At 35.9% G+C, this 17,008-nt stretch overlaps 1 protein-coding gene across 5 annotated transcripts in view; it reads right to left on the reverse strand.

The window, feature by feature from the left end:
• SLC39A10 (solute carrier family 39 member 10) overlaps positions 1-17,008 on the reverse strand; it is a 145,682-nt gene that overhangs the window by 33,650 nt on the left and 95,024 nt on the right. For all 5 annotated transcript variants that reach the window (XM_019428314.2, XM_053906770.1, XM_053906751.1 and 2 more), the window contains 2 exons: positions 7,645-8,669; positions 5,520-5,727 (listed from right to left, as the gene is read on the reverse strand). In XM_019428314.2, coding sequence (XP_019283859.1) covers positions 5,520-5,727; positions 7,645-8,658 — 1,222 coding nt within the window. In that variant the 5' untranslated portion in view covers positions 8,659-8,669. The remainder of the gene's footprint in view (positions 1-5,519; positions 5,728-7,644; positions 8,670-17,008) is intronic.

The raw sequence follows: 17,008 nt of genomic DNA on the forward strand, positions 1-17,008 counted from the left end.
GAAATATTTTCCCATGCTATTTATAAACACTTATTTTTAGAATTTGTAACATTTATATTTAAGCTTACATAAATGCTACCATAATTTCCTATGTATAGAAAAAAAGCAGGTAATAAAATTTTTCTGATTTCTAACCAAATTATTGTACTTTTAAAATCACAACTTGTTTATTAATATACAACCCCCAAAACAATAACAAAAACCAAACAATAAAAGGCATCTTTTCTAAAACTTAGGCCAACCAATGAAACACAAACTATTAAATACAACCAGCAAATGTTTCCTTTATCTGTACCCAAGATACCATATACAATAAAAAACGTTAAATGTCTGAAACAAGCTTCACTTATTCTGCAAATTAGGTTGCTTAAAACGTTAAAGGTCTTCAAGCTTAGTTATTCACCAACTCCCTTTCTCATTATCTAGAGAGAAAATGCATTCTTTTAAAAAGAAGCGCTCATCTGTGGAAACTTTCTAATTAACTCGGTTCAAAGCATGTGCAAGATGGCAGTTTTCTACAATTTCAGCATTTTAATTGGCAGAAAAAGCTTAGCGGCCTATTCACAACCCCCCTTGGTAATTAAGCTAGGGTCAACTCTATGACTAAATGAGCCAATCTTGTGAAACAAACGATTTCCACCATACACAGTATATGGCATACTTGGTTTACAGCAGTCTTTGAGCAGTAATGAGGTGGTCGCTGTGTCACTATGGGAGATTTATATAGAACAAGTTAACCTTTCTTAATAGTGCAGCAGTCATTAAAAATAATTACTAGCAGGGCATTCTTTCTAACAATTATTAACATCTATCAGGACATAGTTAATTCAAGCTTCATTTCTGACAGTGCTAATAACCACCTGCAAACAACTAATCAATATTCACTATTAGTTATGTATTTGCTTTCAAAGCTAGTATTATTTCCTCTAAGGCTTTTCAGATTGAATAAACTATAATTTTCAATATTATGATGGTCAAGCATCTGTCAATACCTTTGTTAAAATATGTCATTATAACAAAAATTTAAGTCATAATCCAGAGTTGATGTAATAACAACTAGAATTTCTTAGAAGCCTTAAAAATAAAAAAAAAATTTAAAAAGGCTATTCGTTTTAACTCTAGATGTGACAATCTTGTCAGTCTGTGTTTTTCCATGTAAAGAACAAAGTGTTTTATTTTTTTTTATTTTTTATTTTTTTTAATTTTTTTTAACGTTTATTTATTTTTGAGACAGAGAGAGACAGAGCATGAACAGGGGAGGGGCAGAGAGAGAGGGAGACACAGAATCTGAAACAGGCTCCAGGCTCTGAGCCGTCAGCACAGAGCCCGACGCGGGGCTCGAACTCACGGACCGTGAGATCATGACCTGAGCCGAAGTCAGAGGCTCAACCGACCAAGCCACCCAGGCGCCCCCAAAGTGTTTTATTTTTAATGTAAGTCAAATAATCTCAGGCCTAGCTTCTCCTTTCCCCCTGCCTCATTGAGAATTTATAAGCACCTGTGAGAGACTGTGGTTCTCAAGGTGTTTACTCATCTACAAAGGTCACTGAACATGTAATGAAGCCAGCAAAGGGAACATATTTTATCTGTCCAAAGACCAGAATTGAGAGCTACTAGGTGGACTTTCTCTGCCTTAATGACTGGGTATTACCTAACAAGACTATTATTCTTGGGTGTTTTTGTTTTACTGATCTATACTTACAGCAATACTTATACAAATACTTACCTCTACCACTTTCTTGTCTATGTCTGCACTACCTGTCAAAACACTACCAAATATAACTAAATTTAACTCTCTTTATCTTCCTGTCACACTTTTGCTAGCAAAGCAGACTTAAGAACCTTTTTAGCAGAAGCAGTGGAGACGGGAACAGCAGTTACAATTACAAGCTTTAGGTGGAGAATACTCTAGTTCATATCACGGTTCTGCTACCTGGCAGCTATGTGACTTTGGGCAAGTTATTTCATTTCTCAAAGCCTCCATTCCAGCAAATAGGAACAAAAAAAGTTCCCATCTCATGGGTTTAACAAATTAAATATCCTTGTAAAAGTATTTAGAACAGTACATGGTAAGGTTCTAATAAAGACTATAATGATTAATTTATCTATTCTCAAGTTATTTTCCTATTGCAAAGAAATTACCAATAGGTAGGTACCTATGAGACTTATTTTGTCATGTATTGAGAACATTTTCTTTTACTTGAACTCTTTCAAGCTTTAAGGAATATCTATCTCTATCCCAAATAAAACTCTTATATATATATATGGAATGTGATATTCTTAAACATGTCTACCATACTCTTGTGCTATGAAAAAATTTTAAATTCTGCGTTTTCCACCTTTTATCTTAACAGAATTTCTTTTTTGGCCCACATTCACACATATTAATTTAATTTAGTCTCTTTCATTACAATGCAACAGTGCCACTCCATCTTTGGCCTTTCAGCCAGAACTGCCTTCATCGTGATTTTGCACATGATAAAGTTCATGAGAATTCCACTCATTCTGAGAAGACTGTATTATCAAAGTACACTAGGCTGATAGACAAATGACCCTTGAACACTGTGGGGTTGGGGACAAACCCCTGCCTCTGCGTGTGTAGCCAAAAATCCAAGTGTAACTTTTAACTCCCCCCAAATTTAACTATTAACAACCTACTCTTGATGGAAAACCTTACCATTAACGTAAACAACACATATTTTGTATAAGTGTTACATATCGTATTCTTGCAATACCTGACTTTTCCTGAATTTCTTCAGTATTTCTAGGCTACCCGGTTCATCTGTGAGGTTTTTTTTGTTGCAAACCTCCAAGAGATTTTCTAATTTATTTATTGAAAAATATCTGCATACAAGTATACACATGCAGTTCAAATCTGTGTTGTTCAAAGGTCAACTGTAGTCATAAAATGATCTTCAAAGACTCATTTTCAACAAGTGTCTTTCCTCGGTTATAACTGAAAGCTTATAGATTAATATTAAGTAATTTATTCAATCAATATATCAGCACTTTTTGTTCAAAGAACCCTTTACCTACTTAGGCAATAGAGACGCTTGAGATGAAAGACCTGGTCACTTCCTTTAAGTAGCTGAAGTCCACAACAAAAACAGATAACAAATCCAATTATTAAAATCCCTCAAGCTCTGTATGATAATGGAGATATCCAGAGAGTGTCAAGGAAGGGGATTTAATTAAGCCTAGGATAGTAAATAGGTTATCCCAGAGGGTCTAACCCTTGAGCTGAATTTTTGACAAATCATAGTAGTCCCTCTAGTAGAAAGGTTTAGAAGGTGAAAAGGCAGAGATAAAAGAGGGAAAAACAGTATAATCTGTCATTAGGAGTTTGTTATGGTTAAGGCTGAAAGGATATAAATGATCAGGGGACCCAGGCTGGCTCAGTCAGTAGAGCACTCAAGTCTTGATCTCAGGGTCATGAGTTTGAACCCAACATCGGGTGTAGAAGAGCTTACTAAAAAAGAATGGTAAGGGATAAGGATGGAGAGGTAGGTAGGCAGGAATCCTATCCTGGAAAGCCTGACTGGCCAAGTAAAGGACTCTGAAATTTGAACAACATAGCATAATGCAGTTTGCTAAAATATAGGAGAAAAAAATAAAACTAGCACATCACATCAAATCTATGTTTTCTAGGGGCACCTGAGTGGCTCAGTCGGCTAGGTGTCTGACTCTCCATTTCAGCTCAGGTCGTGAACTCACAGTTCGCGAAGTGTGAGCCCCGCACTAGGCTCCATGCTGTTAGTGTGGAGTCTGGTTGGGATTCTCTCTCCTCTCCCTCTCTCTACCTGCCCCTCTCCAAAAAAAAAAAAGAAAAAAAAAAATCCATGTTCTCATAGACATTATTGCTTATAATAAAAAGATAAAGAAAAATATTAGATATCTAATGAAAAATTTTGAACAGTATAAAGATATATGACAAAAATCATAAAAGCAATAATCAGAACTAACTAAATCTGGTAGATAATAGCATAGTTATTAACTGACCAAAGGATTTATCAGACAAACCTTAATGTTGGTGGGATCTAACATTTATTAGGCCTAGGAAATGCGGGCAAATTACTAAATTTGTCTATACCACAGTGTCCATATCTGCAAGAACAAGAATCATGTAACAGCTCCCTCGTATAATAATGTAATAGATTATTGTTAAAATTTAATGGGGGGGAAAAAGCATGTGAAACACTCAGCACATGGATAGTAAAATGATTAAATACCCTCGGCTTGAATCCCAGTACTATCAGGGATTAGCTCTGAGACTGTGGGAAAGTTATAAGAACATTCTCCACCCTATAATAAAACTGCTGTTGAGTAAAAGTCATTAACTTTTACTTAACACTTAACACTACAATACGTGTTTGTTAACAAAAGTATGTTAACTATCACTAAAAAGAAAAAGTCTATGTCAGACAATCTCATTTGTATTCTAGAAAGGGACGGTTATGAAGTTATTTCAACAATTCAATCAAGAACCAAGAAGGACCTAAACAAAAGTTATAATGGAGTAGACAGAGTTGGAAGGTATTTGAGAGAAGATTCAATTGGACTTGACAACTGATTATATAAAGGAAACAAAACAAAAACCATATGGGAAAAATTTCAAAGACTTTCAGATTTTATCAAAAAACAATTGTTACGGTTTTAGGGATTCAGTAAGAGGAACAAACTTTTCATGGAGTAGAAACTTTGGAAATCTCAAGTGGGAGGTACCTGTGAACATCAAAGTGGAGCTATGTAGCCAGCCTAATATGGTTTGAAAAAAGCCTAGATGGGGTGCCTGGGTGGCTCAGTCAGTTAACAGACTGACTCCTGTTCAGGCCATAATCTCATGGCTCGTGAGTTTGAGCCCCACATCGGCCCTGTGCCGACAGATCAGAGCCTGGAGCCTGCTTCAGATTCTGTGTCTCCCTCTCCCTCTCTCTCTCTCTCCTGCTTGCTCAATCTCTCTCTCTCAAAAATAAATAAACATTTTTTAAAAATCTAGAAAGAATTTTAACAATAGTTTCGGTCTTTTGTTGAAGGTCTCTATAAAACTGCCCATGATGAATTCATGTGCCAATCACTGGCACTTCTGAAACATTCAGAGAGTTTAACCACACTGGCTTCCCTTTTTATTTCCTTATAAACTTAATGTTAGCTTTTTATCAGAGGCCCTCAACTCTGCTAAAAAGTAACTATAACACCAAATCACTTTAATTAGTGGCCCCAATATTTACATTTGCCCATGTAGAAGAATCCATTTTATCGCAAACCTACAATCTCCTTTTTAATCTAGTTCTCTATCCATAGCAAAAATATTCCTCCATAATACCAGAAAGGGACAAGTAAGCTGTATTGTGCCTCTTGTCTATCCCCAATCCTTTCTAAATGCTCATATCTAAGCCTGACTAAAACACCGAAAGTCACCCAAAGGAAGACAATTTGGAATTACAGTACTAATTCAATTACATTAAAAAAATAAGTAGAGAGACTATTTTGAGGGAAAAAAAAACTTAAATCTTTCTTACCTGATGCCCCTATATTTGCCTTATCTTCAGGAACCTGATTTTTATCTTTATTTAAATCTTCAACTAAAAGTTTGTCAAAATGCTCAATACAAAGTCTGCTGTCGATTTGATACAATAAAGCAGGGCAAAGGTATGTAAATAAATCAGGTGAGATCGGAGAATTGGCACCATGACCATAGTATTTTAACAACTGAGTGACGTTCAAACACTGCAAGGGAATTGATAAAACAAATTAAGTAAGAGTACTTTAAGAAGATTAAGCAGAAAAAGAAATTACTATGTAATGAAAAATATTCTAAATATTATTTAAAAATAATCTGTAATACAGATAACTATTACAAATAAAGGTTTCTTTTAAGGATTTATGATGGAAATACATTGAACTTCATTACCCAATACTTTTTATGGACTTTAGCCATTTTTCCACTCTAATACATGAAGATAATGACTTTCTTGGTAACTGATAAAAATCACTCACAACTATATTCGTAAGGGGTGAGAAGAAAAATCACTTTCCTATTCAAAGTGAAATCATCAATCATTTGTCAAATAGACACAAAGTACTTTAATAAATTTATATTAAAATATATCATTGTAGCCTAAATGCTAAAAGTAGAAGACAAGAGAAGGCAGCTTCATCCACCAGTACTTTTAAGGGCAGAACAAAGCAGACAACACATAGCAAACAAGTTTGGACCTATCATATGCAAAATATCTAAAATGAAGGCAAAGCAGGTGGTAGTGCTTTTTCTTTTTCCCCCCACACATAACACACTTCGGTTGTATGCTTGTTACTGACTTGCTACCTCATTATATGATTTTTTTTTATGGGATAAAAAACAAAATCAAAACACACAAACAAAAAAATGCTTCTTCTCAGGTCTTAATGTGAGATACTACTCTATCTAGTGCACAGAACATTTCTAGAAATCCTAAGAAAATTCCCAACATGCATCAGACCTGTGAAGATGTAAAACAACATGTTTGACTGATGCAGACTCTACAAGTCTGGTAGAAAGAATATGATAATGTCTGGTTATTATCAACAAAAGATTCTAAGATATTATCTGAAGTAATAAATAAATAAAAGCACTTCTAAGTGACTTTATTTATTTATTTTTAAATAGAAGTGATTTTAAAATCAGTGTTTATAACTGCTAAAATCAATATCTGATTATCCAGGGAAGAAACACAAAGATATTTCCGTAGATGCAAAACATATTTCATAATAGAAACAGAAACAGCAAAGGGTAGGGTCATTTTCCATATTAAATGGTGCTGCTTTTTATACATATGAGCAACAAATAAATTCAACTTTATTAATTGAATAAATTAATAAAAATAAATTTTCTCAACTTATTAAGAATAAAGAGTACTAAAAATTAAACAAAAATGTTGATATACCTTTAATGAAACAAAATGTGTATGAGGCAAATAGTTAAAAAAAAAAATCAGGAAGGAACAAATCAAACGTGGAAGTATTTAAAAGAACATGAATATTTTAAAGGAAAACATAACCATCCCATTACTAGTGGACTTTCCTGTTATTTTATCTTTTTGCATTCACCCTAAATCTGTCAAAGGGCATGGGAGAAGATTAATTTTAAGGCAGCAGGCCCTCTGTATCATAAAGTGACATACAGAAAACAAACCTACCATATATACAAAACACCTGACTTTGGAGCTACATCAATGACAGGGAAACATTCTGTAGTTAATTCATTAAGTTAATGATTATGTAAAGAAAATGCCTAGTCACTTTCCAACAGGACAGGTTGAACACAAGAGACTTTAATTTTCAAATATCTAGAAACCAACTGACAATAACAAAATGAAAACTTGGGAAGTCAAAACAAGTCATAAGCAAGAAAGTAAAATAATGAATATGAGTTCTAACAACCTCTGAACATTTACATTTGAGGGACCCAATTTTGAGAATAACACAAGTGAAAATCCAGATAAAAATCTTTAATCTGATTTTAGGATCTTAAAGTATTTTGTTCAGAAACATTATCTGGAAATAAGTTTGAATACGATTGACTATCCTCCACTGTTACTTCTCTTTTTACCTAAAATAGTCCACAATTATCTGAGAATTATGGAGCAACCATCTCTTCACACCTACCTCATGTTGACGGTCATCTTCATTATGATCTTTGTGGGTAGCAGCTGAATAAATTGCACTTTTTTTAACATGTGGTGCTTCTCGCTTCCTAGTATGTCGAAGTTCACCTTCATTATCAGGATTAAGATCTTGGTGTCCATGACCAGGATCGTGACCATTATGTTCTGGAAGGCGTACGTGAGAATGACCTGGGTTATGTACACGATCAGGTTTGTGGACCCGATTATGTTCATACTGTTCACCCTGATCATGGTTGGGGGGAAAACCTGGTGTAATAACCTCAGAATTTTCATTACTTTTCTTCCCTTTTCTCTTCCTTTTTCCTTTTGGTAGCTTACTTTCAGATTGTTCCTGTGTTTTATTGGTCTCTGTTGAAGGTTCATGGCTAGGCTCCCCACGCTCACTGTGAGCAATGGAATCATTGGGAAAATGGCGAGTGGTGTTATGATCTAGGTGGTGATGCAAACAATGGTGATGACATAAGCGATGATTACGGTCATGTGTATGTTTATCATCAGATTTGACAGATACTTCAATTGTCTCTTTCTCTGGATCACACTTATGGTTTCTTTTTGTTGATACACTAGTCACAGTTTGATTTTCTGAACTTAAATGATTGTGGGAATGCTGGTGGTTATGGGAGTGAAAATGCTTTCCCTCTTGAACTGCCAAAATATCTAAGTGAGAAACATGATCGTGGCCAAGATCCTCATGATTAATCTCAACAACTTTTATCTCTCCAAGGCCCAAGTTTGTTAAAAGTTTCTCCAGACCAAAAAAGGATAATCTTCCATTTTCACCATAACGGTCAAAAAGTTTTTCAATGTAATATTTTTTTTCATTTTCAGCATCCAGCACTGAAAATTTGCTTGACTCTGATTCTGTCATCCCACGACGATGTCTGTGATGTTCTTCAGAACCATGGTCATGTTCTTCATGGCAATGGTTGCAGTGATGGAAAATAAATGTCAGCAAACAAATGAGGCAAAATTTTGTGTGCATATGTACCTTCATTTCTATTTTTCCTAAAGGGATTTAAAAAGAGAGGCAAGTATTAGTTCATACTTAGACACATTCAAAATAATCATAAACTCTCCAGAAATTGCTAATCCACTAGGCAAATGTTTTACCACATTTCTTTCATGACTATAAATCATTCTTTCCTTCTTCAATGCCCTATAAAAATGGCCCCTTTTATCAAATGTGTACAACCCTTCAAATTAGTACAAATTGCTCAAGACTCCATCTATAAGACAATTCTGACTCCCTTTAAGCACAACATGTAAGAGTCTACTATATATTTATACAGAAACTGTTGGCTTCCTTCTTATCTGGTCCTTTACAAAAGTTTGCTAATCTCTGTTCTTGAGGTCCTGGGCAGTACAATAAGACAAGAAGATGAAATAAAATGATAAAATGTATAAAAACCAGAAAGATGGGCGCCTGGGTGGCTCAGTCAGGTAAGCATCCGACTCTTGGTTTTGGCTCAGGTCATGATCTCACAGGTTCCTCCATCTGAGACCCACATCAGGCTCTGCGCTGACAGTGCAGAGAATGCTTGGGACTCTCTCCCCCTCATTTTATGCCCCTCCCCTGCTAGTGCTCTCTCTTTCTCTCGAAAGAAAGAAAGAAAGAAAGAAAGAAAGAAAGAAAGAAAGAAAGAAAGAAAGAAAGATGTCATTATTCACAAATTGTAGGATTGGGTATATAAAAAATCCAAAAGAATCTATAAAAATTAATAAGTTAATTCAGTATAATTGCCATACATAAAGACAATAACCTAAAATCAATTTTACTTCTATACACTAGCAATAATGAGAAATTAAAATTAGAAAACAGTATCATTTACAGTACCAAATGACTAGGAATAAATCTAGCAAAAGATGTGCAAGACCTTTACATAAATGAAAGATCACATATTACTGAGACAAGTGAAAGACCTAAATAAATGACTATATCATATTCATGACTGGATGTTATATAGAGCCAAAATAATGTCAATCAAAATCCCAAAGGAAACTGAAAATTGATGAGGTACTTTTTATAGTTATGTGGAAATAGTAAAGTCCAAGAATGACCAAGACATTCATGAAGAACAAGAACACTTACTCTATCAGCAACTAAAGACAGTGTGGCATTTGATGGAAGAACAAATAAATATACCTAACAAACAAAGAACAGTCTAAAAATAATAAAGATTCTCTCTTCCTTGATGCTTGGTCAACTCGATTTCCATCTGAAAGAAAAAATAAAACTTGACTCCTACTTCACACTATATGTAAAATCAATTCAGACAGATTATAAACCTAAATCTCAAACAATAAATGTTAAAGCAATAAAGTGTCCAGAACTGTGCTGTTCAACATGGTAGCTACTACCCACAGATGGCTACTTACATTTAAACTACCTACAATTAAAAATCCAGCTTCTCAGGGGCACCTGGGTGGTTGAGTCGGTTAAGTGTCCAACTCTTGGCGTCAGCTCAGGTCATGATCTCCTGGTTCGTGGGTTCAAGCCCCAAGTCAGGCTCTGTGCTGACGGTGCAGAGCCTGCTTGAGATTCTCTCTATCCCTCCCCTGCTCACACTTTGTCTCTCAAATACAAAAACAAACAAAAAAAAAAAATTCAGCTTCTCAATCACCCTCACTACATTTTCAATGCTCAATGGACACTTTCAGCTTATGGCTACTATATTGGACAGTATAGATATAGAACATGTCCATCATCACAGAAAGTTCTATTGGATAGCACACTTCTAGAACATAGAAATGCAATGTGAGTCAATTATGTAATTTTAAAATTTTCTAGAAAAAGGTCATTTTCATATTTAACTCCCTATGTATGCAAAATGTGATTTCAACATGTAATAAATATAAAAACTATTAATGTGATTTTGATATTCTTTTTTAATATTATGTTCATTGAAATCCAGCATGCATTTTACACTTACAGAACATCTTTACTCAGACTAGCCACACCTCAAGTGTTCAATAACCACATGTGGCTACTGGCTACTGTCCTGAAAAGTGTACAACTAGAACATTTATTCAGCAAACTACCATTAAGACCTTCAAGATAGAGGACAAAACTTAAGAGACTCTTAAGCATGGAGAACAGAGAGTTACTGGAGAGGTTGTGGAAGCAGGGATGGGCTAAATGGGTAGGGGCATTAAGGAATCCACTCCTGAAATCATTGTTGCACTATATGCTAACTAATTTGGATGTAAATTAAAAAAATAAAATTAAAAAAAAAAAACTGTAGACTATGTTAGCAGGTAGTAAGGAAACTGAAGAGCAGAGCAGGGTAAGGGCATAAGGAGTGCATGTGGGGGCAGGGATGGCCGCCAGTTTTGATATGGTAATCCAGGGGCCAGATCGAGAATGTAGCATTACCAACTTGAGATCATACTGTTTTACAGTCTCTTTCTTCCACTTATTAAATGGTATTTCCCCATGCCATTAAATATTCTTTTGCAATATATATGCTAAAAAAAAAGACCTTCAGGATAGAACATAAAAAACATTATAAAGGGAAAAACAATAAAGTATAGTACAATTAAAATTAAGGTCTGTTCATCAAGAGATTTCATCAAGAGATGAAAAATGGCAAGCCACAGATCTGTAAAAAAAAAAAAAGGGGGGGGGGAGGGGGGTGCTTGGCTGGATCAGATGGTAGAACATGCAATTCTTGATATTGGGGTTGTGGGTTTGAGCCCCATGTTGGGTGTAAAGATTACTTAAAAATAAATCTTAATAATAAAAAAAGGCAAGTCACAGATCGAGAAAAGATTATCACCATGTTACCAGTCAAGAATATATAAGGAATTTCCACAAGGCAACATGAAAATTATGTGACAATTCAATGGAAAAATAGGCAGGAAGTCTGAACAGGCATTTTGTAAGAAGACAGCCAAATTACTAAGCATATGAAAAGATTCTCAACTTCAGTAGTTATCAGAGAAATACAAATGAAAATCACACTTGGGTATTACTATATACCCACCAGAATGAATAAAATACAAATGGTGTAGGTAATGCACTGCTGGTGGGACTAACCATACATTGGTATCTTTTGGAAAAATGTCTGACAGATCCCCCAGAAGTTAAACATAAGCATATCCACTCACACAGCAATTCTACTCCTGGGTATATGTTCAACAGAAATGCATACACAGTGACACCAAAAGACATGAACATGAAAATTAACACAATCATCATTTATCATAGCTTAAAACAGGAAAAAAAAAAGGCCAAATGTTCAGCAACAGAATAATCTTTCAACAGAATACTATACAGGAACGAAAATGAAATTACAGCTTCACACATTAACACAAATAAATCTCACAAACATGAGATTGTACAAAAGATGGCAATCACTAAAGAGACCGTAGTGTATAATTCTATTTATATAAAGTTAAAAATGAGTAAAACTAAACCAAGATAATGATTTTTTTTTTCCTTAGAGATTTTACTCTGAAGTAATCTCTATACCCAATACCCAACATGGGCCTGAACTCATAACCCTGAGATCAAGAGATGCATGCTCTACCGACTAAGCCAGCTAAGGTACCCCAACGATGACTTTTTGAAAGGTAGGTAGAGGGCAATAATTGGAATAGGAAAGTGAAGTAACTGAGTAATGGTTACACAAATATGCTTACTTTGTGATAATTCATTGTATTTATACTCTGTGTACTTTTCTATATACATAATGTATTTAAATGAAAAAGCTTTCTGGGGCGCTGGGTGGCTCAGTCGGTTGAGTGTCCGACCTCAGCTCAGGTCAGGATCTCGCAGTTTGTGAGTTCGAGCCCCGTGTCGGGCTCTGTGCTGACAGCTCAGAGCCTGGAGCCTGTTTCCGATTCTGTATATCCCTCTCTCTGCCCCTTCCCCGCTCATGCTGTCTCTCAAAAAAAATGAATAAATGTTAAAAATAAATAAATAAAAAAGAACTACCTTAAGACAGGATGCTTTGGTTATATAAATAATAGAACACTAAAGGAAAATTTCACATAAAAAGCTAGGAGAAATGGGTGGTTCCAGGATTATTGCATGATCAAAAACTCAGGCTCTCAGGTTTGTCCCTGCAGTCTCAAGGAACTGCTATTGCTACAACCATTCTATCCTCGTACAACTATATTCAAAACTGGAGGATTTCTCTTCATGTCTCTTCTTACCCAGGGAGAAAAATCTTTCCCTAAAGTCTATCCCAGATTTCTCTTTCCATATATTTGAACAGGACTGTACGACATACCCATGCCAAAACCTGTAACTGGTAAAGGAAGAAATTACTATGATTGACTTAGACAAACATATTCATTCCCTTAGGAATGGAAAGATCTCTCTCTCCTACATATTGAGAGGAAGTGCTCACAGAACATGGGGACTTAACAGCAAGTTTAAAAGGAGGTAAGATAAAGAATGGCAGTCAATTATGTAATCATTAGTGCCTGCCACAAACCTACATGCCCATCAGTGGAAGAACAGATAAAATAAATGTGGTATATTTATGTCATTAAAACTTAAACTGCAGTTATATAAATGTACGAACACGAAGGAATACATAACATGCACAAATCCCAGAAACAATTTATAAATTACAAAAAGATACATATCCTATCACTTAAACACAATTAAAAACATGCAGAACATCTTACTTTTAGGGTGTATATATACAGGTAGCAAGAACCTATCATGGGGATGATTACACTCTGGAATGGTTACTTTTCAGGAAGAGGAGGGGAGTCAAATGCACTGCACTGCATCTGCAGTTTTATTTCTTAAGAAGGGAGGAGGGGGCCTGAAACACGGTCACAAAACACTTACTTTTGTTAGAGGAGCATAATGGGATTCAGGTAATATTCTTCAATGTAGTCTTAAGTTTGAAAGGATTTCACATAACTTCTCTCCATGTAACCAAAGTATCGTTGTAGGAGCAGAAGTAGCATCACGGTCACCTTGGAACTTGTTAGAAATGTTAATCCTTGCACCCTACACAGACCTACTCAATCAGGAACTCTGAAGGTAGGGATCAGTAATGTTTTATCCAGTCAATGAGTCAGATGGCTAAGGCTTGAGAACTACAATCAATATAAATAAATCAAACATTCCCATTTATTTAATATGATACTTCAGTCAAATGAATGTTACAGTTTCCCAAATAAATTAGATGGAATTATGTGACAGATGTGGCTTAAGAATTTTAAAGAACAATTAGCCTATAATGTTTTTTAACTGCCAAACTACATTAAGTTTGATTTTTTATTTTTTAATCCAAACACATCAGTTTCTTGTATAGTCTCATGGATAAAATCACCATTTAAAATATATTAATTTGACTTGTGCACTAATGAAAAGGCATGAGTAATGAAGACAATCACTATTAAGCAGAAAGAGGACAGTTATACTCCCTGCAGTTTACTTTGATTTTCCACTAGAAGATGCTAGTGAAAGAGGACATTTTTAGTCAACGTTGCTCCATTCATCAGATATGTAAATGTCTTGTGGTTTATTCAGTGCATATTATCTCTGTCAACAGGTACCAGTGGTGGGAATAAAACCTACATGTATTCTGATCAGGCAACATCAAATAAATGACTCCATGTGTCGCTAGACAAGCTCGTATGCCCAAAGCACAGCAAAGCCAATCACTGAAACAACAAGTATACAGCAAGGAAAGGGTTTATTTGAGAAGCAAACAAGGAGACAAGAAGATGGGAGAGCAAGCCTCATTCAGGGATGTTTAAAGGCAAACAAAAAAAGGTCTGGGTAAAAAGCTGCAGCTGCACTTACTAGTCCTGTTAACCTATGGTTACTTGTTTCAACCCCATTGTCTTTTTACCATTCCTCGTTCTCAAGGGAACTAGGACCATGACCACTCTAGTTATTTCTAACTGAAATGTGGCAAAGACCGGAGTTAGTAGACTAGAACCTTTCCACACTCATTTAGAAATATTCTTTAGTTCCAACATTCCAACTGAAACCCAACATTCTGCATTACCAAGACTTTTTGTACTTTGGTTCCCCTAGCAACATATTCCTATCCACATACAAATTGTAACCTAGGGATGCACAAAGCACTCCTGTTAATTCAGGAGGATTAATAATTTCATTCTGCAGACTCACTGGAGGTATCATTTGAAACCAAGAAGTATGGTTAATTGAATGACTTGATGAACCTGACTCTAAGTTGATGGAGAGCGTCAAATTACATGAAAGGAGCAAAGAAAGGTTAGTTATAGGCATTATTACTGGGTTGCTGTGGTGGTACTCTGTGCTGGGTTCAGGATGGTATATCCAACAGTGAGAAAGACTGCCAGCCTTGACCAACGTCGGAGAATTCCTAATGGTGGAATTATCTTTCCAAGCTTGAGAGGTTGCAAACACTTGAAAATACAAAATATTGATAACCAAATGTCCTAACTAGTAGTTTTAGGTCTTTCAGAGGCTCACTGATCCAAGGAGCGTTCTTTTCAATGTTCTCCTTGCCAACAGGGTATAGGGAACCTGTGGATTCTTATGGAACCAGCTTCACTTGAGTGATAAATACATGGCTTAACTCCCTTTAGTTTCACTGAAGAATGGATGGTCAACAGCACTGCAGAAGGTCCTGTCCAACAAGGTCCTCTGAGTGCTTCTCTTTAATAACACCAAGTCTCCAGGTATCACGTGGTATAAGTGAACATCTGTGGGGTACACATCAACCTGCTGGAAGCAAACTTATGTATATCGGTTAAGTATTTCCCAAATATTGAACATACCTGATAGTATCCATAGTGTTCCCATCAGGAACTCTTAAGTCATAAAAAGGATGTAGAAAGGGTCTTCCATACAACATTTCATAGGGGCTTAAGCCAAGCTTATTGCTAGGGGCCACTCTTACCCAAAGCAGGGCAACCCACAAGACTTTTTCCCCCAAGTTGAATTGATTTCTCTGCAAATTTTTGCCAAGGTTCTTTTAAGCATATGGTTCATTTTTCTGTTTTCCCAGCTGATTTTCTGTTTCTGCATGAAGCACGTAATTTTCATTATTTAATGCCCAGGGCACTGGACACTGCTTATGTGACTTTCACCACAAATACCACTCCATTGTCGCTCTAAATTGTTAGCAACAATCCAAATCTAGAAATGATTTTGTTTAGCAGTGTTTTGATAACTTCCGATGCCTTCTCTGAATGGCATGGAAAAGTTCAACTCAACTTGTAAAAGATGCCTACAAATATTAGCAAATATCAAAAATCACTTGTTGTTTGTAGTATCATAGTAAAGTCTACCTGCCAGTCTTCTTTAGGTTTGATAACTCTTAAGTGGTACACCTTTTAGAAATGGTGGGGGCCCAGTCTTGTGATTGTTTTCATCACAAATGTCACATTTTGGACTTTTTGATGGTTCTCTAAAGATTGGGACCCACAATGTACTTCTGGATCCACTGAAAAGTAACAATCTCACCCATGTGGGGTGCTTTGGTGAATATGACTATTTTTTCCATGAGATGTTCTGGGATAAGGATTATCTCCTGTTCATTGTATTTCCAGCTGGCTTTAATGCCAGTAATGTGTCCAAAATCCCATTCTCCACCTCTTTTAGGTCTTCAGAAGAGTACTGGGGTTGATACTTAGTTAAGTCTATGTCTCGTACTAAAGCCATTACAGAGGGTTTTGGAATCTTTCTGAGGTGCCAGCTTGGCAGCTTGATAGGCCCACCTGTTCCCTTGAGCAATCAGTCTAATTTCTGGTGATCTTGGCAATGAATAATAGCTGATAGGTTACCACTGCATCCAGTGTTCTTCTTTATCCTTGATCCATAAAACTGCTTCTGTGAACATCTTAGGATCTGGATGTTCCAACAGCAGATCTGTCAAATGAGGACAGCTGGAATAAACTTGCTCAATTATCTGTATATCTCTGGTGATCTGAGTGGCCCATACAGTAACAGGCATGAAGACTGTCTAAACATGAGCTGTTGTGGCAATTTTCTCTGAAGTATACCTCAAAGTGTCTAGCTTCAGTTTGCAGGGCTTCGGAAAAAAAGGGCAGTTTTAGTTCTCAATGATTGCAAGTGAAGAGAAAAGGAGAAAATTAGAAATGTTAGTTTGGAGGGTCTTAGCCAGACATTTGAGAAAAACAGAAGAATTCAGGATCCAGACCAGTTTTATAGGAAAACAACAAAGATAGTTAATCAGAATTGGAATCTAACATCCACCAAGGTGCACTACTGAAACATAACTTCTCTCTAAAGTCACCCTCATCTCCACAAAAAACAATGCAGTTTTCTCACTAGTTCTGGGAATTCTTGGTTTAATTTTATGATCTCTTAAAGGTATCAGGTATTTGTCATTACAATGCAATTAACAAGGAAATTCTGG

This window comes from Panthera pardus, unplaced genomic scaffold (assembly GCF_024362965.1).
Source record: "Panthera pardus isolate Hobbes unplaced genomic scaffold, ASM2436296v1 HiC_scaffold_10, whole genome shotgun sequence".
In the NCBI taxonomy this organism is placed as follows: domain Eukaryota; kingdom Metazoa; phylum Chordata; class Mammalia; order Carnivora; family Felidae; genus Panthera; species Panthera pardus.